This window comes from Carassius gibelio, chromosome A21, assembly GCF_023724105.1.
Source record: "Carassius gibelio isolate Cgi1373 ecotype wild population from Czech Republic chromosome A21, carGib1.2-hapl.c, whole genome shotgun sequence".
NCBI lineage: Eukaryota > Metazoa > Chordata > Actinopteri > Cypriniformes > Cyprinidae > Carassius > Carassius gibelio.
Genome location: NC_068391.1, coordinates 9,857,131 through 9,880,127, shown reverse-complemented (window position 1 = coordinate 9,880,127; position 22,997 = coordinate 9,857,131). Strand labels below are relative to the sequence as shown.

At 37.3% G+C, this 22,997-nt stretch overlaps 1 protein-coding gene across 5 annotated transcripts in view; it reads right to left on the bottom strand.

The window, feature by feature from the left end:
• Positions 1–22,997, bottom strand: part of LOC127941485 (poly [ADP-ribose] polymerase tankyrase-1) — a 99,015-nt gene that overhangs the window by 2,376 nt on the left and 73,642 nt on the right. For all 5 annotated transcript variants that reach the window (XM_052536560.1, XM_052536558.1, XM_052536559.1 and 2 more), the window contains 15 exons: positions 22,906–22,984; positions 18,275–18,446; positions 18,085–18,164; positions 16,409–16,554; positions 16,124–16,289; positions 14,900–15,119; positions 12,426–12,535; positions 8,140–8,328; positions 7,354–7,591; positions 6,689–6,771; positions 3,630–3,750; positions 3,438–3,535; positions 2,391–2,465; positions 2,176–2,281; positions 1,819–2,005 (listed from right to left, as the gene is read on the bottom strand). In XM_052536560.1, the coding sequence (XP_052392520.1) occupies positions 1,819–2,005; positions 2,176–2,281; positions 2,391–2,465; positions 3,438–3,535; positions 3,630–3,750; positions 6,689–6,771; positions 7,354–7,591; positions 8,140–8,328; positions 12,426–12,535; positions 14,900–15,119; positions 16,124–16,289; positions 16,409–16,554; positions 18,085–18,164; positions 18,275–18,446; positions 22,906–22,984 (2,070 nt within the window). The remainder of the gene's footprint in view (positions 1–1,818; positions 2,006–2,175; positions 2,282–2,390; positions 2,466–3,437; positions 3,536–3,629; positions 3,751–6,688; positions 6,772–7,353; positions 7,592–8,139; positions 8,329–12,425; positions 12,536–14,899; positions 15,120–16,123; positions 16,290–16,408; positions 16,555–18,084; positions 18,165–18,274; positions 18,447–22,905; positions 22,985–22,997) is intronic.

The window sequence follows — 22,997 nt, the reverse complement described above, 5'->3', positions numbered from 1 at the left end:
GTGCTTTAAGTGGGCCAGTACGCACAGGTACTCAGTACCGCCACTTCCAAATATAGCTCTTGAGCGTACCGCCACCTCTCCGTGCGGCCAGAACGTGCTTGTAGCGTACCGGTACGCTCATTTGGACATCTGTTTTAATAGAGGTTTTAATCTTTTACCTGCACTGCCGATTTTCAGAGCGCCCTTCACAATGCAAGCTTCCTAATTCATCCCACCCAGAGCAGAAACTACATTACCCATTCACCCTTAAGTTATACAAGTGAATAGCGCATGTGTCGCTTTTCCCACTGTTAAGTGTCAACAACTCAACGTGGCCGGAGAAGGTGTGTGAAACTCGTTGTGAGTTATACTAAAGCAAAATCTTGAGTATTTATTGTCTGATAAACATTAAAAACTGTCTGCGGAGGTTGAGTCGTCCTGCAGCCCCCACTGGCTGCTCATTGGCTGCAGTATCTTTTTTCTAAGTTCTAAAAAAAATACCGTAGACGGCAAGGCACAAATTTAGATATTCATTTATCTAATTAATCTATAGCCTATGCACAAAGACAATATGGTCTTTTTGTCCCCTTTTTGTTTTAAAGCTTGATGAAGAGAGAGAGAGCGCAAGTTGCTGCAGCTGCGAGGAGGACAGTGATGCACGCGTACAGGAGTGATTGACAGTTCGCGGCACTGTGTACAAAAAAATACTCCGCTACACAATTATTTCGTTATTTTTCGTTTAAGCTTATTAACGTTAGCGTTACAGAAAGGTCTGATTTACGCACTGTTACAGTCATTGGTTTTTTTTTTTAAACAATGACATATGAGTTCATGATTTTGATGTTGCTGTTTCTTGTGGCAGACTAAATGAAGAGTAGGCTAATGTTTCTTGTGGCAGACTGAAGAGTAATCCGGCAGAGTTTTATACTGAAACTTTCCGTCTAAAAGTCCTTCCTTGGTCTTATCCATATTTCTTTGCACGTTGAACACACATAGGCCACAACTGGAAATAAAAAAAACTGCAACCGCGTTAATTGCGTTATTTTTTTTTAACGCGTTAAATATTTCAAATTAATCGAATGCGTTAACGCGCTAATTTTGACAGCACTAATATATATATATATATGTATATATATATATATATATATATACATATATATATATATACATATATATATATATATATATATATACATATATATATATATATATATATATATATATATATGTATATATATATATATATATATATATAAATTATATTTCATTATTTTCTGTCTCTCTATGCACAAACAAAAAGTTTTAATTAATAGTATTATGTATTATATTTAATTTATATTTTTCTATATTAAATTAATATATATATTTATAATAACATACAAATGAAAAACACAGAAAAAAGTTATATATATATATATATATATATATATATATATATATATATATATATATATATATATATATATATAATACTAATACTTATTTTTATTTAATAGGATCAAAACGTAAGTATGTTTGTCAATAAATGATTACATAAAAGTACACCAGATCCATGGACAGTTTCAGACTCATTTGTTTTAGAAATGTATGCAATAATATTTAATATTTCATTTGATACTTTTCAACAATAAAATTATATTCTACTGTTTTGGGTCAACTTCATATCTGAAGCAGTTGAGAAGCACTGGTTTTTATTATACACAGCACCATCCGCTGGTCATGTAGGGTAAGTGCTCCAGTAGTTTATTCATCAGCAACACATCAGACTCATATCAGAGCTAGTCTAGGATCTCTTGTAGTTCTCTTCAAGAGGAAGAAACAGATGTGTATGTACTGTACCTGTGACAGATGTAACAGGAGCGGTCTTTATGCGTGGGACAGCCTGTCCCTCCTCCGATGCCGTACACATACTGGTTGCTTTTAGAGGAGTTCTCTGCAAAGTAAATCCCTGCTCCAAACATCCCCCCTATGTAAGCGTGCCTCTCATCAAACCCTTTATGAATGATGGCGTTGATGAACGGTGACCCTGTAGATCAAGAGAAAAAGGAAAGCGATCATCCTTAGGTAAAACAGCGGAAAACTGGAATTACATTCTTTCAAAGAAGCCTTTGAGTGAGAAACAGGAAAAAAGGTTATTTTGTAGCTTAAACTTTCCCAAATAGCACTTCTGACAGGTCATTCATCTGGTGACAGTACCGTGAAAGAGCATGCGCTCGTTGTGGTGGTTGTGGTTCTCGTCTGTGATTTCCTTCTGCCTGTGTGCGTATCGCTCCCTCAGCTTCTTGTTCACCACCTTTTGAATCTGTACCAAAAAGGATCGAAGTTGTGACATCAGCGCAATACAGGAGCAACAAACATAGTCACAAAGATGTCTAATATTCATGTAAATCAAATGAGAAGTTCATTCTCACCTTCAGGATGTTATATCTGCTGAAAACACCCCCAGCATTGCCACCATCCCTGTGCTCTCTGATCGTACTTTGCAGCTGTAAAACAAAAACAACAATCATGTTACACTACCAAAAATATAAGAACATGCAGCCCTTCAATAGGATTTTAGTTTTATCATACAGTAAAATAATAATAAAAATAAAAAAACTAAGTAAAATAATAAAATAAGACTACAAATAAATTATATAAGACTACTTAAAGAATTATATCAAACACTAAAATTTAATAATATTAATTAAATAAAATAGTAAAATAAGAAAGTTAGAATTAGGTCAAGTTATAATTTTTCATTGCATACTCAAGTAAAATGAAATAAGATCACAAATGATTTATGTAAGACAATAAATTATAACTTATTACACACTATTAGGAAATAAAATTATTACATACAAATTAAACAAGACCAAGTTAGAACTTTTCACATAAATTATATAACATAAGACTACAGATAAGTTAAGATGATAATTTATTACTTACACACTGAAATAAAATAAATACAACTAAAAAATAACTTATTGCAGACTAAAATAAAATAAGTTATAATTTTTAAATCGCGCACTAAAACAAAACAAAATTAATAAAATAAGTCTACAAATAAGTTACATAAGAGTTTAAGTGAACTTTTACTGCAAATTAACACTACATATCACATTCCTTACAAAAAACTATATGATAAAAAATTATATTAAGTTTAAGGTTGTTTATACATACATTATGTCTAAATTCATCTAATTTATAGCACCACCAGAAAAAATGTAAATAAATAAATAAAGCCTGAAAAATATCTATAAAATCTATTCAGTAATTGTCTGGTCAGTTTCTAGACAACTAGTTGTCCGTCAGACTCATCCCATGTTATAAATCATTTAGCTGTTCCCCTACTCTTTATCTTAGCGAGACGGAATACTGAGCAGACCAATCAGATTTTAGAAACAGAACGATCCATTTTAGAATATGGAATCCTATGGTTTTGGAATATGATCTGCTGATTTAGATGTCAGTCTCACCTCCTCCTCTACTGACTGAAACTCTTTGTCATCAGGGGCCAGGTCGATCAGCACCGTGCCCTGACTCGCACAGTGGAACGTCAGGTATGGGTTGGCACCTGTACAGAAGCACACCGACACATTAAACGATAAGTCACCTCAGTGCGCTGCTTGTTTAGTCATGAACAGATGGTGTTTGAGAGAGATGCCGACCTTGTTGACCGCCCAGCAGCCTCTCAATGCCTTTGATGAGTTTGTGTCTGTGGCCGTACGCATTGATCCCAATCTCCTTGAGCTCCTCGTGCCCCATGTCAGCCAGCACATCCAGTGTAATCTAACACAACAGATGAACACCAATCAGAATTAGGGAAGCTGTAATAGTCTGGAAGCACAACGTGCAACAATGATTCATTTCAAAGCCAGTTTCGACACGGCTGGTTCTGAAAAATCCAACAGTGCATTTTTTATTTCTCAGCTTGTTGCAATGTTGAAATTCCTCCTACTCAGAAGATAAACTCTTAGAGTGGCAGGAGGCTTGGATGGATATTAGCACGTTTATTGATAATTGAAATATTACTACTGAATACGCCTCCTACTGTACTTGCAACATGCACAGAAAAGCAAACATGCAGATGTTGATTCGTGCATGCTAGACTTTCTTTTTTTAAGCCAGCGTGTGTCTTACAGAGAGCATTAATGTTTGGTCACAGCACACTGAACGAAGCATGTGAAACCATTTTGGACCTTAATGAATATGGACAAACAGATATGTTGTCACTTTTTTGTTTGTAAAAAATAACTCCAAAAAAAAAAAAAAAAAAAAAAATAATATATATATATATATATATATATATATATATATATATATATATATATATATTATATATATATATATATATATAAAATGATATATTCAAAATGTTAAAATACAGGACCTTGCCGGTCAGAGATCAACAAATCTACTACTGTTCAAAAGTCTGGGGTCAGTACGATTTTTTAAAATTAATATTTCACTCAGCTTTTTATAAAATAACAATAAAGACATTCATAATGTAAAAAAAAAGTTTTTTTTAAAGAAATGCTTATCTTTTGAACTTTCTATTCATCAAAGAATTCTGAAAATGTTTCCACTAAACTATTTTCGTTTTAGTTTTCAACATTGATATAAAAAAGTGTTTCTTGAGCAGCAAATTAGCATATTAGAATGGAGTAATGAGTAATGATGCTGAAAATTCAAATTTGCCATCACAGGCATCCCATATTAAAATTGAGAACATCAACAATATTTTTAACTGTAACCTTATAGTAAATTGTATATATTTTAAACAGAAATTTACAGTTTTTACTGTATTTTTTTAATCAATAAATGCAGCTTTGATGAGCATAAGAGACTTTAATAATAATAATAATAAAAAAATTATAGTGCATGAACTGAAGTGCAAGAAACAATGACTCTGCAGCAGCCTGTGTACTCTCAAACTCTCACACTCCAGTTCTTATTGGCAATGCATCACATCTATGATAGGTCTGTCAAAGCCATTAGCCCAGGAGCTGCCAGCTGCTCTCTCTTTCTCTCTCTCTCGCTCTCTTTCTTTCAGAAAGCACTATGCACTTCAATCGATAGGGCTCGCAGGACTGACCATTATGGCCGTGAAGGTGTGATGGCCGCAGTGGGAAAGATTTCATTTATTTCTCCTTTTCTTTTTCTCTCTCTTGGCAAAGTTTTCATTTGTGCCAAAGTTGAAAAAGAACTACAGCAGATTTACTACAGACTAGTGAAGAAATCAACTAGACGGCAAGTTAATAAAGTCTTTAGTACACGAGAATAAGCAAAACTTAAGTGAACGTGTGTGTGTGTGTATATATATATATATATATATATATATATATATACATATATATATACATACACATACAAACATATAGACCATGATCTTTCTGAATACTCAATTCTGATAGGCTGACAGGTATGCCTTAAAACCGTTAAGGTAGTTCCAAGTTGGTTTAATCACTGTTCTATATTAATGCATTTCATTCAAATAAATGTGGTCTTACTGCACTATTTCATCTCTGTGTCTGATTTGAAGCGGGCGGAATGCTGGAGCTGATGAGCCATAACTGATGAAAATAACTCATTTTTACACCTCCAGTCAAATATTGCACTGCAAACATCATTAACAGCTTTAACTTGTCAATGCTGGCAAACGACCACAGTGTAAGCAGGATAATGCACGGGTGGCTCTGATTCACGTCAGGTGGTTCTTTGTCACCACATCATGCATTAAAATCATTTAATGCTCAGCTAGCAATTGTTCTAATTGTATGAAATAGGAAAGTCCATACTACAATTTTAATGATAACAGCAAAGTGCAAATTTGCTCTTCTTTGGGAAGGGAAGTGGAAAGGCAGTAGACCTAATACATATATCTAAAAGAGACAAATATGCGCAAAATGCCCCTATGACAGCAGTAGTCAATTGAGGAGACCGTTCTAAACTGCTCTGAGGTTAAAACCAGACATATTTAATGACGACATTGGTGCGTGTTTGAGATCTGTGAGCACATCCTCAGTCTCGTTTGCACTCAATCTTTTACACTTCTCTGAAAATCTGTTGCCTCTTCATGCTCCATCTCCCGTAGGCACAGCGTGGCAGAATAAGATGGAGAGTGAGCAGACGAGTGAGACACTGTGAGACAGATGAATGCATCTTACTAGAGCCACAATCAGAACTGATTTCAGCCCCTCACATCAAGCGCTCTTCCCAGCTGGTGGCCGCCAAGACCATTTCTGTTCATCTCTGTGCAAATGAGCGGCGGGTCTGACGCAGTATGCCAATCACATCCCACGGGCTCGCCCTCGTGGAGTCGAAGCTGAGGAGGAGGAAAGCCGGAGGAACAACAGAGTCCTCAGCTCAGTGTGAGAGAGCAGCATGACAGTATTAATCAAAAGAAGGGGCGCAGAGGTCAGCGCCGGTACCCAGGATTGCTCTCACACCTATACAGTTCTTGAGACACTAGTAATCTCACAGTGTCCGTCTGGAGAGGAGCTGGCTGGAAATGATAAAACCAAGGTGCTGAGAGAGCGAGAGTGTATTGAAAGAAGATAAATACGAGGCCATCGCATTTACATAACGCTGAAGAGAAGAACCTGAAGCTCTCTATGGGAAACAACGACAGGCCTCTCTACATGGGACAGCTGGCAATTTAATGTGTGGAGTGGAAGCGATGAGATTCAGATGACTGAGATTGATATGATCCTAGGAATGACCTTACCTGTTCCCGCTCAAAAATATCCCGCAAATGCTCCAAACCCAAACTCTTCAGGAACTGACTGATGTTCATATCCAGAATTGTAACTATAAAAAAAAAAAAAAACATCTCATATTACTACTGTCCAACATTTACGGCATAATTACATTTAGGCCTGCAACTAAATTTCATTTTATTACAGATTAATATAGCAATTTTTTAATATATATATATATATATATATATATATATATTATATATATATACACATACATATATATATATATATATATATATATATATATATATATATATATATACACACACACATGGAATAAAAGCCTATTTTTCCAGCATTTAAAAATAAAAATACTGTAATCATGCACTCTATTGTACTCCAAAACAATGTGCAAACTGAAGATTATAAATACAAATATAAAAGACTATAAAATAATGAGTCAGTTTACTATATATAGTTATAAATTTTGATTTCAGTTCATTTTAAACTAATATTTTATATCCAACAACACATTTTATATATATATATATATATATATATATATATATATACACACACACATACATACATATATATATATATATATATATAAAATATTTGCTGTTGCAGCCCTACTTACAATATAAAGTTCTGTAAAATCATTTTAAGTCACATCACATGATCTACTCACTTTCTCCCTCCTTCCTCTCTGATCCAGTGGCTCCGTCAGCAGGGCCTGAGGCTCCAGGTACAGCTAGCTCTGCCAGGGGCCCGGCCAGATTGTCTATGCTGCTAGCGGCAGACAGACAGGAAGGGGTGGATGTTGGAGAGATGACAGAGGCACTGACCACTGTAGCCTGGGGCTTGAAACAACTAGGCAATGCTTCAGGGGGCATGGCATCAATCAGCAGTGCCCGGATATCATCAGCCTGAAAATCAATAATAAATAAGTAAAGTAAAAGTAAAGTGGAAAAAAAATCAACGCTTGTATAAGAATTCTGTGTCTGATCAGTTTTAAATACAACTTAGACTCATCTAATATTCATGTTAGAGTACCACGCCACATAAGTGAGGGGATAAATTAGAAAGTAGTTATACAAAGCATTAGTTTGGCTTATTGGTCTAGAATTGGACAATAAAAGCTGAGAACAGCTGTGTCATAAGCACCTGGTGTTGTGCACGGCCACCAGAGCCCAATTACTAAAGGTTATGGCAAATTTATCATTTGCTTAGCACAATCCTGAACACAGGGGACGTGGGTTTAAACTCCTTAGCTTATGTGTTTAGAAGATAAATGTCCCAATTTCTCAGGATAGACTGTGCTACCTGAACCATGTGGGACCTTACAGCCAGAGCAAATAGTCTAGCAGAGCATGCAACTTTTATAGAAGCTGGAACTGTTAATGAATGCTAGTATATACATGTGGGCTTGAATGTACATAAATGTGAAACCGTGTGAGAGGTATGTGTTTATTACCGTCGCCAAGTCCAGCGGCGTCTGGCCCTCCTGGTTCTTCATGGTGGGGTCGGCCCCGTGGGCTAGCAGCAGAGCGCAGAGCTGCGTGCGGCCCTTCTGCGCAGCTTCATGGAGGGGTGTGAAGGCCCATTTATCAGTGGCATTTACACAGGTGTTAAACTTGATCAGCAGGGCCGCGATGTCCACATGCTAGAAGGGAAGACGGAGGCTTATTAATGACAAAATAATTCTACAACCTACAATTTTGACATCTGCCCTAGCTCTGGCGCACAGTGTGTGTGGCTGAGATGTCCTAAGCCGCCCTCCCGTCAGCAGCAGGGACTGTATGGAATTGCGATCAGCTGGCTGTGTTTGCAGAGCGCTGACAGACTTTTCACAAAAAGGCCACAAATGAGCAGAGGGAGGCGCACTCAAGGACATTGGCCAGCCGCCAGCTCTCCTCTAGCCAATCAGCAAAGTCTGGGCAACTAGCCACTCCGCTCACAGCCAATAAGAATCTCACAGCTCACGTCACAGAGGCCCGGTTTCTTGGATGGCAACAGAGAGCGTATGTGAGTGCGGTTGAGGGTCAGAGTCTGGCAATCTGCTCCCATCCATCCACATGGCCTAGTCACATCCCTGTAGCCCTCCAGAGGGCACATTGTTACAGCCCTGCCTATTTTTCTCTTATTTTGGTTAAGGTTGCAGGTTCCTCCTGGATGGGCGGGATTCCAGTGTTAATTATTGGCACCTGTGGCACCCTATTTAAGAGGCTCATGGAGCTGTGATCAGTCTCTCTCATTTTTGGTTTGTTTGTTTGAAGAGTGGGTTGATATTTTGTGTTCACATTTGTTTTCCACAACTCCACAAACCCAATTTCTAACAGCTATTTGATTTGATTCATTGGTTATTCTTTAATACTTTGACCCTAGACATTATTTGATTAATTTGAAATAAATTTATAACTGTATTGAAACCTATTTTTGTCTAAGTGCCCTCTTTATGTTGTGACTTTGAGCCGGGTCGTAACATAAATTGGAGCCTCGTCCGGGATCAAATTCTTGTTTGAAGTTGGGGTTTTGTGACTTGTTTTTCAAGTTTTTTGAGAGTGGAGCATGGAAAAGGTTCATAGTTATTGGATTAATAGAGGACTCCGGTTAGGTAGAGTGGTCCAGCTGGGTTGCTAGTCAATCCTTCCAACGGAGCACTGTTTGTTTTGTTAGTTTGTTTTGTTAGTTTGTTATTTTTGAAGGTATCCCGGGTGGAGATTTAATCTCTGTTGGGGGTGCGCTATTCAGGGCCTGGTTTTTACCAGGTGACATGAAGTTCAGCGTTTAAAGTGGCCCCGAGCCTGGTAAGCCTTTGAAGATTAGAGAGGTTCGTTTTTTTGTTTGTGTAGTGTTTTACCGGAGTGGTTCTCTAGTATCCATGCCAATTGGTGTGGTACTTTGAATCAATGGCTAGTGTTGGGAACTTGTGAAATTTATTTTGTTTGTTTGCTTTTGAGAGAGCATTTTTTTTTTCATCCCCACTTTCTTCAAATTGGTAAGTAATTTTACACCAATAACAAACGTAGGGAGTCAATATACTAATTAACATGCAGTTTTGTGGTAGCTACCTCGTTGAATATTGTCAGCAGTTCAGGAGTGATTGCGTGACTTATGAATTAATCTCTTTTTGTAAGAGTATTATATTGTTAGCATGCTACTTGCGGAGAGGGTTTTGTTAAACCTTTGTATTCGTTCTCCATAGAGAAGATAAGGGGACTGATTCTGATTTGTTAATCTGATTTGTTGGTGTAGATTAAATTACCATTAAGTAACTTTGTGGAAATGGAGTTGTGTATAAGGTAAATTTTTTTTTTGGTGGAGTATATTTAAAGGATATTGTTCTGATTCGTGTGAACTCCTAAAGTGGCTACTTGTTTGAAAACTTAGAGGTTTTTAGCAATGGCTTCCAATGTGGAAGAATTTCTAAAAGAACCTTCAGAGGAAGCACTTGAGAAGTGCACTAAAGAGCAGCTTTTGTTGGTTGCTGCTCATTATAATATAGAGCTCACTAAAAGTGATAAAAAACTTAAGGAGTCTATCTTAAAGAACTTGAGGGGCACTTTAGAGGAAGAAGGAGTTCTAGTTGCAAAGTTACATGTTCCAAGTAACGTTGACAGTGAAGTAAAGCTAAAAGAGATGGTGTTACGAGAAAAGGAGTTAGAATTGGATGACTGCATTGACCGGGTGGGTTCTGCCAGGTATGTAACCAAGTTAGATCTTTTAAAAGGTTACTGGCAGGTTCCCCTTTCTGACAGAGCCAAAGAGATGTCAGCATTTGTGACTCCAGATGGACTATGGGAATATCAGGTTATGGCTTTTGGAATGCAAAATGCTGCATCTACCTTTCAAAGGTTAGTTAACCAAGTAATATCTGGGTTAGACAATTGTGAAGCCTATTTGGACGATATTGTGGTATACAGCCCTGACTGGAGTAGTCATGTAGCTCAGCTTAAAGCGCTCTTAGACCGTTTGTTGGCTGCTAATCTGACTGTTAACCTCGCTAAATGTGAGTTTGCCAAAGCAACCATTACCTATCTGGGCAAAATTGTGGGGCAAGGTCAAGTTCGAACTATTCGGGCTAAAGTTGAAGCTATAGATCATTTCCCTGTTCCTCAGTCTCGTAAAGATCTAAGGAGATTTTTGGGAATGACCGGCTATTATCGTGCCTTTTGTCCCAATTTCGCTAGTGTAGTGAGTTCTCTTACAGACTTGTTAAGTCCAAAAATTGATTTTGTGTGGACAGACAGTTGCCAGCAGGCATTTGATAATGCCAAGGCCCTGTTGGTTAATGCCCCTATCTTGGCAGCGCCAAATTTTAAAAATGCTTTCAAACTGGCAGTAGATGCAAGTGAAAATGGGGCAGGGGCAGTTCTTTTGCAGGACGATGATCAAGGTATTGAACACCCAGTCTGCTTCTTTTCTAAAAAGTTTAATTCCCACCAAAGAAATTATTCTGTAATTGAGAAGGAAGCCTTGGCAATGATTTTAGCAGTTCAACATTTTGAGGTTTATTTGAGTAGTGGCAACCCAATTGAAGTGTTGACTGATCATAATCCACTAGTTTTTTTGCAGCGAAGTTGCAACTCTAACCAGCGGTTGATGAGATGGAGTCTCTTTTTGCAGTCTTTTCCTTTACAAATTCATCACATCAAAGGAAAGGAGAATGTTTTAGCCGATGCACTGTCTCGTGTATGACATTCTATACTCCTGTTTTTTTTTGTAAATGTTTTGACATATTTGTTTATTTTATTATTTGTTAAATTTATTGTGTTAAATACTTTAGGTTATTTAACATTTTGTTGATTGAGGTGTTACAGCCCTGCCTATTTTTCTCTTATTTTGGTTAAGGTTGCAGGTTCCTCCTGGATGGGCGGGATTCCAGTGTTAATTATTGGCACCTGTGGCACCCTATTTAAGAGGCTCATGGAGCTGTGATCAGTCTCTCTCATTTTTGGTTTGTTTGTTTGAAGAGTGGGTTGATATTTTGTGTTCACATTTGTTTTCCACAACTCCACAAACCCAATTTCTAACAGCTATTTGATTTGATTCATTGGTTATTCTTTAATACTTTGACCCTAGACATTATTTGATTAATTTGAAATAAATTTATAACTGTATTGAAACCTATTTTTGTCTAAGTGCCCTCTTTATGTTGTGACTTTGAGCCGGGTCGTAACACACATGCTGATAACTATCTCTAACTACCATCACCTGTAATGGGTTTCCCTGAAATTCACTTGATTTGATTTCCAGAAAGAATCAAATCCTGTATTAGAAGTGTTTTGTGCTTTGTGTATTAAGGCTCATCTGGGTTGCGGCTAGCAGACAGCTTCATCTCGACATCTGGGTTGTTCGCAAGTGGAAATGCAACTGAAACCATCTGAAAGAATCATGAGGCACAGCGACGCATTAAAAGTGCATAAGGCAAGGTTCTGTTGGCAGAACAAATACAGATGTCCAAACACTTTTTGCATACAGTCACACTGATTTTTCACAGGAAGTGAAAACAAAGTGCTGTATCAGAGCACAGAGGGGTTCAGGTGAAGGTTTACATTTGTTCTGGGAGAAAAAAAGCCCCGTGTTTCGTTTTCAGGAGCAAACACATGGATTATTCAGCATCTACATCTGTTTGTGTGTGTCTGAGGTACCCACAGCAACGTTTCCTGCCAGACCTGACATGTGTCAGCTTAACAGATGTCTGCACGTAGTCTCAGTCTCAATTAAATGTTCCTCCTTTTAATCAGTAAATGCACTCACCCCGTACGAGGCCGCGTTGTGGAGGGGAATAAGGCCACCTTTGTCCTGGGCATTGACGTCCGCCCCGTGCTCAAGTAAATACTCTGCTACCTCCAGATTGTTGTAGCCAGCTGTGGAGCAAAGGATGCAGAGAAATGTAAATCCATCTGCCAATAAATCTGGTATCAAACAAAAGCAACCAATCCGCTTCAGAGCGTTTTTGAAACTTTGAAAACGTAAAAAATAAATAAATAACTAAATTTTTCCACTGCGACACACCAAGGATGGATGGATGGATGGATGGATGGATAGATGTGAGTAAAGCCAAATAGAAATGTAAAAAAACAGGACATAAAAATTATCAAAGCACATACATTTCTAAATTAAAATGAAACCTGAAATGATAAAAATAACAATTCAAAATATTTGTAATTATTAATTGTATATAAGTAGTAAAATGACTAAAACTGACATTAAAACAGATTATTAAAATATAGGCACAAAAGACATGACTAAAACTACAATTTAAAAGAAAACCGAATATATATAAAAAGGTTTTTCCCAAGTTCACAGTTTCAGCCTATTTATTAATTGTTCCCAAGATCAAATTGCTCATCTTGGGTCATCATTTCAGCAGACAGTGAAATTTCATCTGTTCCCATTTTCAAAACTTAATTAAACTCAATTAATTAAACTCTCTTTAGCAAGTGTCACTGAAATCGTACTCCTCTTTGTGACTGCAATTATATTTATTGCTCAGTGCAAAGTGGAATCTAAGCACAAATGTGTTTTTTTTATCACTCCAGCTTAGCTAGAAGACACTCAATCTGGCAGTCAACCTTTGGCATTAAACAAGCTGTCACTGACCTTTTCCCAAAAAGACCACAGACCAGACACTACTATTTTCAGTTTTAACTGTCTTCTTGAGTTCCTTTCCCTCTCACTATGGCTCCAGACATAAATACCTACAGGACTAATTAGAGTCCGCATCATTACAGGCTGTAGCTCTCTAATAGTGCACAAACCCAGCTTTGAGAACCGCACTAATGAGAACACACTCTCTGTCTCACACGTCCACACTCCACCGCATGTGCAGCGCTCATCAAATGCTTCATCAGGTTCTCCTCTATAAACTACAAGCAATTTTAGCAGTTTCTCACTTCCTTCCCACAAATATGTTATCTGTCTGGCTGTACTGCTCTCTTTGCCTCTTATCTTTAATAAAGCAGATTTACCCTCATTAACACCAACAGCATTAGGATTATAGTCAATGAAAAAATATTAACGTTGTGGATACAATATCACATGTCATGAAGTGTCAGCAGCCATTTTCAATACATCAGAGACTGCAAAATGTGAGTGAAAACACTGCATTTTTGAACATGAGTGTTATTTCTCCACAAAATTGATTAATAAAAAACAAAAAATGTAATGCATGAGATCCTGTAACGTCAGTCAGAACGAATGAATTCGTCTTACAACTCTCCCCACAGGGAAATGGCAGACGAGTGGCGTATTCTCCAAGCAGGGGTCACAACCACCACGTTAGTCACAGCCCATTGCTCTCCAGTGGACATAGGGAATGTGTGCTAGCTGGAGTAAAATCATGCGTCTATATCTCTGCCTGATGGTAAGGGTTGTCACCCTCCTGCTGCTGGCCTGGCCTAGCATGATAAGTGGACTGACCAGTGCGCTCACTCCATCTGTTAAGTGACATCTGCTGATCTGTGCTGTTCAGCATGCAGTATGAGTCACTGATGGCATGGCATGATGATCCTGGAGCCGTACTTTAGCTGATTCACAATGGCTAATTTATGATAATGTTTTAAGTCTTGAGTGGTTTGGGTAGGTTGGGTTAAAAGAATTCCTTAATATGAAATTCGAATGATGTGACAATTAGAGATTGGACTGTAGAGAAATTGAAGTCTACATGCTAATACACACTATCCTCATAGTCACGCAATGCTGATGTTGTTAACATTAATAATTTGAAAATAAAGTATAACAATAACTTGCTAATATTTGCTATTCTCAAATATTATATTCTCACGAATACAAGAACACCCATGAATAAGATAGGGGAAGGCTCACATAAAGAGATTATTCTGAATAAGACTTTATCAGGGACATTCAGAAAATATTATTGTGCATGTAAATGTCGGTGATGGTACGAACAGGTGTGGAAATTTTAGGCAGATTTAATATTTGGCAAAGAACCCTTTGAATCCCCGCCTGAAAGCCAGGTTTACACAGAGCTCAGAAAGGGATGAGAGCTGAGATTTAATTCAACATGTCCCTCTTTCTTTCCTTCTGGGTCTCCTTGCCTCGCCTCTGGGGTGGGATGATATCTCACACACACCGCTTCAATGCTTTTGTAGAAACGCAATTCTCTGCTTGGCGCTACAGCTTGATGCTTCAATTTAAAAAGAGAGACGTGCTCTAGTTTCTATGTTGAAAGCGATGGCTTGGAAGGCCGCAGAATGATTTTTCATTACCTGCCAGGTGCAGCGGAGTCGAGTTGCGTCCCTGTGTGTCTCTACAGTTGATGTTCTCCAAGCAGCACAGTTTCTGGACCCGGGCCAGGCAGCCTTTTTTGGCGGCATCCAAAAGCGCAGCATCTCCTCTCAGCAAGTCCTGGATATCCGTGTCTCCCTCCTTCACCATGTCCAATGGCGTGTTTCCATCCCGATTCTTCTTGGTGGGGTCTGCTCCATGCTGAAAGAGATAAAGACATTGAGCACAGATCCACAGGGAAGCCCAAAGGCTGCCTTAGCACAGTTTCAAAACCTCATCTATGATCTTTCTGAACATTTCTGCATGAAATGATCATTACTCAATCATTCAATCCTCCCTTTTTTTTTTAGAGGATGAGAGATTTCACCAAACATAAATGCTTATATATATATATATATATATATATATATATATATATATATATATGTGTGTGTGTGTGTGTGTGTGTGTGTGTGTGTGTGTGCGTGCGTGTGTGTGTGTGTGTGTGTGTATATTTATAAATTTATATTTTATATCAAATTATATTTAAATTTGAATGTGACCAAATAAAGAAGTTTAAATTAGGAATGTTTACTTTTCTTAAAAGTCTTTTGATGAAGTTACATTTTTAGGCCACAAGTATTGAATTTAATAGTTGGGATCCATTAATATTTGAGTTCCCTGTACAGCAATAGATCAAAGAGAATTGATTTTAAATAGCCTGGAAATTTATTTTTCTCAACTGAATTTTTTCGAATCTGAATCGAATCAAATCTGAGACTTCAAATCAAATCCGAATAAGAATAAAATTGGATCAGGAAATCAATGGATCTGCTCTTACAGATTTAGATTCAGTGGATGAGAAAAGGACATTTCTTTACTGCGGTTTCTACCAAAGACTGCCTCAGCAGTTCCACTTCAAGAAACAGTGACATGTTTGTTTGAAGGCTACTGTGCATATTCTTTACAGCTCTGAAGCTGAACCTCTCTGTGACAGTAACCTGAGGTCCGATTAAAGCAGACGTTTAAAACCGACGTCTGCTCAACAGCAATAAACCTGAAGCCCCTGCAGCAGTTCACAATGCATTTAAAAACTTTACAGAGTGATAAAACCATTAACAACTCCAGACTGTCAGACATCTATAGAAAAGGATATCTCTTGAATTAACAAGTATGTGGAGTGATGGTGGTCAGTGTGGAGCCAGCAGGAGTAGTGATGACAGTACCTTCAGAAGCAGTTTACAGATCTCGTATTTGCCCTTGGCTGCAGCCTCGTGCAGCGGAGTGAACTTCCACAGGTCAGCCACGTTGACGGACGCTCCGTGTCTGACCAGCAGCTCCGCCACTTCGTAATGGCCGTACGAGCAGGCGTTATGCAGCGGCACCAGACCTCTGCCAACAGACAGATTAGAGTTTATCTCCTGGTGCTGCTAAGCCATGAGCTGACTGTTAATGAAGTCCACTCCACAACGGAGGGAGAGTTTCTGATGAATATCAGCAAGAAGTCTCACCCTTTGTCTTTAGCGTGGACGTCAGCGCCGTGGTGCAGGAGATACTCAACCACAGCCACGCGGTTGTAGCCGGCGGCAAAGTGTAGCGGTGTGGAGTGACGGCCCTCCAGGTCTCGACAGTTCACATTCTGAGGGGAGCAAAGTTGCTGTACAAAACAAAATGATACATCATTAAACCGAATGACAGTTTTCTTAATGCGAATACGTAACTTTATTTTTAAAATGAGGGTTTAAATACAACCTAAAAATTATTTCATTTTTATAGGGTACCAGGCCAGAATTATGGCAAGCGTCAGTAGAGATTCTGATTAACTGCCTGACAAAAGTCTAATTGGTGCTCTGATCTAATTACTTAACGCATAATGAGGCTTTCAGATAATGAGGATCTGATCGCATCAAAAGGCATCCATCCATACAGATATTTTTATCATCTGAATGAAATATCTTCTAAATCATGATCTTCAGGCTTTTATCACCAGTCAAAAAATTTAAGGTTATGAAGCTTTTGATCTAAAGACTTGTGCATAAATGATTCAAACTACTTTTGTAGACTAACACAAATAGTATTTACATTAATAATAATTTATAACTGTAACCACATTAATTCTGATTAATAATTTAGCAATATAAATAATATATAAACTACATTTCAAAAAGATTTGTAATGTTTTTGAAAGGAGTCTCCTATGCTCACCAAGACTGCTATTAGATACAAAATACTGTAAAAATAAAAAATAAAAAGTAATATTGTGAAATATTACAATTTAAAATAGAGGTGTATTTTAACTGTTTTATATCTTAAAATGTAATTTAATCCTGTGACAGCAAAGCTGAATTTTCTGCAGCCATTATTCCAGTCTTTAGTGTCACATGAACCTTCAGACATCATTCAAATGGAAAAGAACAGTATTTAATTGAAATAAAAATCTTTCGTAACATTTTAAACTGTGTTTACTGTGACTTTTTACAATTTAATAAGCCATTCCTAAATAAAAGTATTCAGCAAGTTTAATAAAAGTTCCTTCTCTCTCTCAAAAATAATAAAATAAAAATTACTGACCACAAATGTTTGAACGATAGTGTATAGTAAAAGTTAAAATAGTGTAGTTAAAAACAATAAGACCAAACTTTAGTAGAAATCTATGTAGAAGGATACTGCGGTTTTTGTGCATGCTGGCTCAGCGTTTTTCTCTAACACACACACACACACACTCGAAGGTGAGGTCTTCTTACATCTACCTTGTTCAAGGTCATGAGTATGGAACAAAACACATCTAAGAGCTGCGAGCTGCATCCCTGAAAAGTTTTATTGTCTGGAATAAAGAAACTAAACTCATTTCGGGGTATTTTTGTTCCAGACAAAAGCCTATAAAAAAATGCAATATCCATAACAACAGATATATTTTCATCTCCATGTAACCTGGAGCTGCTTTGTAGCACTACACTATTGAAAACAGTTGTAAAGGTAATTACAAAGCATGTAAAATGAATTAAAGTTTCTTACAAAAATTTTTTAAAAAAAATAATGAACAAACAGTTTCATGTTATATCTCGGCTTCACCAAATCACCACATATTTCTAAGGTTCCCTCACCTCCAAATTTTTAACACTTGGTTGACTTTTGAACAACTATCATGTCCATTTTTTAACTGAAACCAAATGAAGGCACCTCTCACCTTCACAGTGTCCAGGTCTCCTGCTTTGGCTGCTTCTAAGAGTCTATAATCCACATCTGAGTTCCTCACTGGAATGTTTTCTAACAGACACAAGCATAAATAAACGTGAATTTCCATAACTATTAATGCATAAAGACAAAGAACTTCAAGGCCCAAATAAACAACCCCAAACCCCAGATTCAGTCTGTACCATTTAGGATCTGCTGTACAGCTTCATTGCCCATCTGTGCAGCAGTGAAGCCCTGCAGGGAGACGATGGCGGGGTCGGCTCCATAACTCAAAAGTAGCCTGCATGTCTGCAAGTGTCCAGCCAGAGCCGCCCGGTGTAATGCAGTCTGACCCAGCGTGTCAACAGCATTCATCTATAAACAAACACAAAAAAGGATGGAAAGAGAGTGAGCAGACTGGAATCTCCTCCTCCTCACTGATCAGTGAAGAGCACATCTGAACGCAGCTCACAGAGCAAGACTTGGCCTCTTTTCAAATGAACACAAATATGAATTAATCAGACAAGCCCCTGGGAAACTTCTACACTCCTTCAAAGGCGATCAACACTGTACAGTGTCTCAAACGTGTTACTTTTGAAAACTCAAAACTCTCAGCAAAATCATGCTTTATTGGAAGTGCGAAATTTATGTTTTGTAGTTCTCCATATCAAACACAAAATGACTTTTGTTCACACTGCAACCAATTCTGATTTGTTTCTAAATAAATGTTTAAATAAATGGGATAATATTGCATGAAAATTCATTTTAACCTGTTAACTGTCACTCACGTTTTTGAAGATAGACATGAATGTGCATGATACAAACCTAAGTTTTTATATTTCATGACTGAAAACATTTTTTTACATGATTTTGATGTACCATTTACATGGTAATGCAATGTCTGATTTTAAAATGGGTTTTGAAGGATGAATTTTAAGATTTTATGTTTTCAAGTTATATATAATTTCTGATGATTTCTAAAATGTGATAGAGAAAAAGGCAACGAGGAAGTCTTTTTTTTAAACAAAGGTCAAAGCTCCTTTTGTAATGTAGATTTCTGAGGGTGCACTCTTGTCATAAATTCATCGATTACTTTTGCTACATAATGTTTAACAAAAAATATTGGTAAAATATATATTTGGGAGTCTTAGACCTTTTCAACGATATATAGTTTGTCAAGATAAGATTAGATTTGATTGTAATATAGTATAGTCAATGTAGGCGTTAAGAAAAACTGAAGTTTGCAAAAAGTTACAAATATTTTTCACATTTTACATAACCTTGCATTTTGTCCTCTGCATGTTCACATCCTAAAAAAAAAAATATATATATATAGTATCAGTTTACACAAAAATATTAAGCAGCATAACTGTTTCCAACATTTCAACATAGATAATAAGAAATGATTCTTGAGCAGTAAATCAGCATATTAAAATTATTTCTCAAGGATCATGTGACACTGGAGACTGGATTAATGAAATCCAGCTTTGTATAACAGGAATAAATGACATTTTAAAATACATTAAAATAGAAAAAATTACGTATTTTCCGGACTATAAGACACACTTTTTTCATAGTTTGGCTAGCCCTGCGACTTGCGACTTGTTTATCAAAATTAATTTGACATGAACCAAGAGAAAACATTACCATCTACAGCCGTGAGAGGGCGTTTATGTTGTTCATTTCTCCTGTAGTCTACATTGAAAACAGAGCGCCCTCTCGCGGCTGTAGACGGTAATGTTTTCTCTTGGTTCTTGAGTCTAAATAAATGCGACTTATAGTCCAGTGCGACTTATATATGTTTTTTTCCGCGTCATGACGTATTTTTGGACTGATGCGACTAATACTTAGGTGCGACTTATAGTCCAAAAAATACGTTATATTAAATTGCAATAACATTTCAAAATCTTGAGCAAATAAATGCAGCCATGGTAAGCTTAAGAGACTTCTTTTAAAAAATCTTGCAAATGCTAGAGACTAGGGGTAACTGAGAAGCTGCGCAAATCCACGTTCATTTTCAGGGTTTATTTGAGCATCTTCTCAGTTAACATTGGCTCTGTGTAGTAATAGGATTTACTGATGAGATGAACATTAACGATCGGCCGATCGTGATCGGAGCACCCCTACTAGAGACCCCAAACTTTTGAACAGTAGCGTACAAAGCAGATTAAAAGTGAATTTTTGGGCCGTCCAGACCAACAAACTACTAAAGAGATTTCAGTCTTACAGTCTATACCAAAAAAACATTTTCCTGCCTGTATAAACAAAGCTACACATATCAATCTAAATCTTGAGCTAATAAGCAGCTCCCACCATCAGCAGATTTCCTCAGTTACCGTGTTTGCTTTAGACAGCTTTATTCTTCATGCTTCCTGCTCTTCTTACTAACTCAATGCTTCCGCACTATCTGTCTACTGGTTCACACATGGTCTACAAACACACGCTAGCTACAATAGCCTCTTGTCTTTGAACCTCCAGCCTGACTATTTATTCAGTCCATTAATGTCACTTAATGTCTGGCCGCTGCAGTTTGGCAATGAGCTGGGTCGCAACACCAGTTAACGATCGGATGCGTTTCAGAGGGGTTGCACTGGTTGCACTGCAACAGATGGATGCTGATGACTGAATGATGCAATTCGGGTTATGGAGGGTCAGCCTCCGTTTATTTATCATGCAGAAGAGCTGAGGAAGGAAGGTCAGCTTTGAAAATCAAGCTGCTCCAGGCAGAATTAAAGAGCCAAACAGCATCAATGAAGAAGAAACTCTGGATAATAAAATCTTGCGTGAAAGGAGGACACAGAAGTTTGATGAACGGAGAGGCCCTGTAGCTAGACTCTTGGCCCGAACAAAGACGGCAGACTGTGGATGAGATTATTTACAGGTGTATCGGCTCCCCTGGTCTCTCCGCTGAAGAATAGCTGATCAGCCTTGATGCTCTCAGCCAAGACGGTAGATGAATGCCTGATCAGTTAGTCAATGCTTATCTGATTTGGCTCTCTGAAAGAGCTCCATTGATTTGGGAGTCTTTTACCCCTCTCTGCTCTGGAGAGGTAATGACATGACTGACGTAGCTCGTAAACGTCCTCCGGTTTCTCTGACACAGTCCAACTGTGAGACCGAGGCAGCAGACTGTTTACCTATCCACTTTCACTAGAAAACTTTCACTAGACACTACCATTAAAAGTCAGAATTATTTTTGTAAAGTAGTACAGAAAAAGAACCACAGAGTTTTAAATAGGACAGATTTAAAAAAGGACAGATACAAATAAATGCAGTAAAAAAAAAAAAAAATCTGAAAACTGGATTGAAAACAGTTGTGTTACTTAATATTTTTGTGGAAACCATGATATATATATATATATATATATATATATATATATATATATATATATATATATATATATATATATATATATATACATATTTTTTTTATCATTCTTTTATAAATAGAAAGTTCAAAAGCACAGTATTTATTTATAAAATAAATCATTTGTAACGTTATGAATGTATTTATGGTCACTTCTGTTCAATTTAACTCATCCTTGCTGAATAAAAAAAATTATCTTACGCAATACAAACTTTTAAACGGTAGCATATATTTAGAATACACTAAAATAGCAGTAGCTATTTAAATAAGGTCATTTCAGACAGCAACAGAAAAACAAATAAGAATCAAAATTGTTTTAGGCAATGCAATACAAAAAGAGCTTAGAACTTATTTAATATATTTCATCTAGTAACTCTGCTGTCTGCATGATCTCTTCTAAACCAATAGTTTCGATTTAGTTTGTCTGTGAGGGATGTCAAATGTGCCATGTCTGTGTAAAAAAAAAATAATGCAGAAGGCGTCTTTCCATTCAACACACAGAAGAACCATACTATTAGTCATGGGAAACAATAAATTGTGTAATTGTGCAATTTATGTTTTCATTCTTGTACATATGGGGGAAAAAAAACATGAATCGCCTGCCAAGTTTGCTCTGATTTATTGAAATTGATGCATTTTTTTGATGCAGGTCCGTGGAAGAATGCAAATGTTCAGAATAAGTTCATGATTCCAAACTCTAGTGATCAGATTTCAAGTGAGAGACCAATCTGCTAAAGTATCTTTGTGAATGGAGTGATAAATGCTTGGCAGTTAATTGGGAAGATGTTAGCATATAAACACTTCCATACTGATGATGAGCTCTTCCATCTCAAAGCCAATTATCTGAACCACTGATATGCAGACAACTTACTCTGACAAAAAAATTAATAAATAAAATAAAAGAAGTAGATTGCAATGGGTTCATTCTTCATTCTTCTCCTCTTACAGCAGGAACTTGATGACTCATCTGCACAGAACAGTAGATGTGACAGAAATGCTGCTCCACTGAACTGATTTTTCTCGGCTCAGGTGAGAACAGACCAAAAAAGATGCTGAGGTTCTGTAAAGAGGCCATATTCTTCACTTGTAGTGTTTTGTTTTTTTCCCCAGAAGACTACTTATGTCAGTCAACGGCTCTTGCCCCAAAACAATCATAATCTATTTTTAAATGCCAATTTCCTCCCTCTCTCTGACCTGAGTTGTTGTTATATGGCAAGAGAATATCTCCAAAAATATCTTCTTTCTTCCCACAAAAAAAAAACAGCTTCCAGGTTTGTGGGTGTATGAGGGTGAATAAATGTTGAATATTTTTTAGAGAACTATCCCTTTAAGGCAGACTATACTATGAGAGCCAGATGGTGATGGGAGGTGTCAGGTGTGTAAATGTGTGTGTGTGTGTGTGTGTGTCACGGCTCTGTAGGCACATGCAGGTATGTGGCATCTGCTGACACAGGAGCAGCTGTGTACCTTCGCCCCGTGTTTCTGCAGAACCTCCATGATGTCGTTGTGCGCCCGTTCTGCTGCCACATGGAGAGCCGTCATGAAGCTGCACAGGGAAG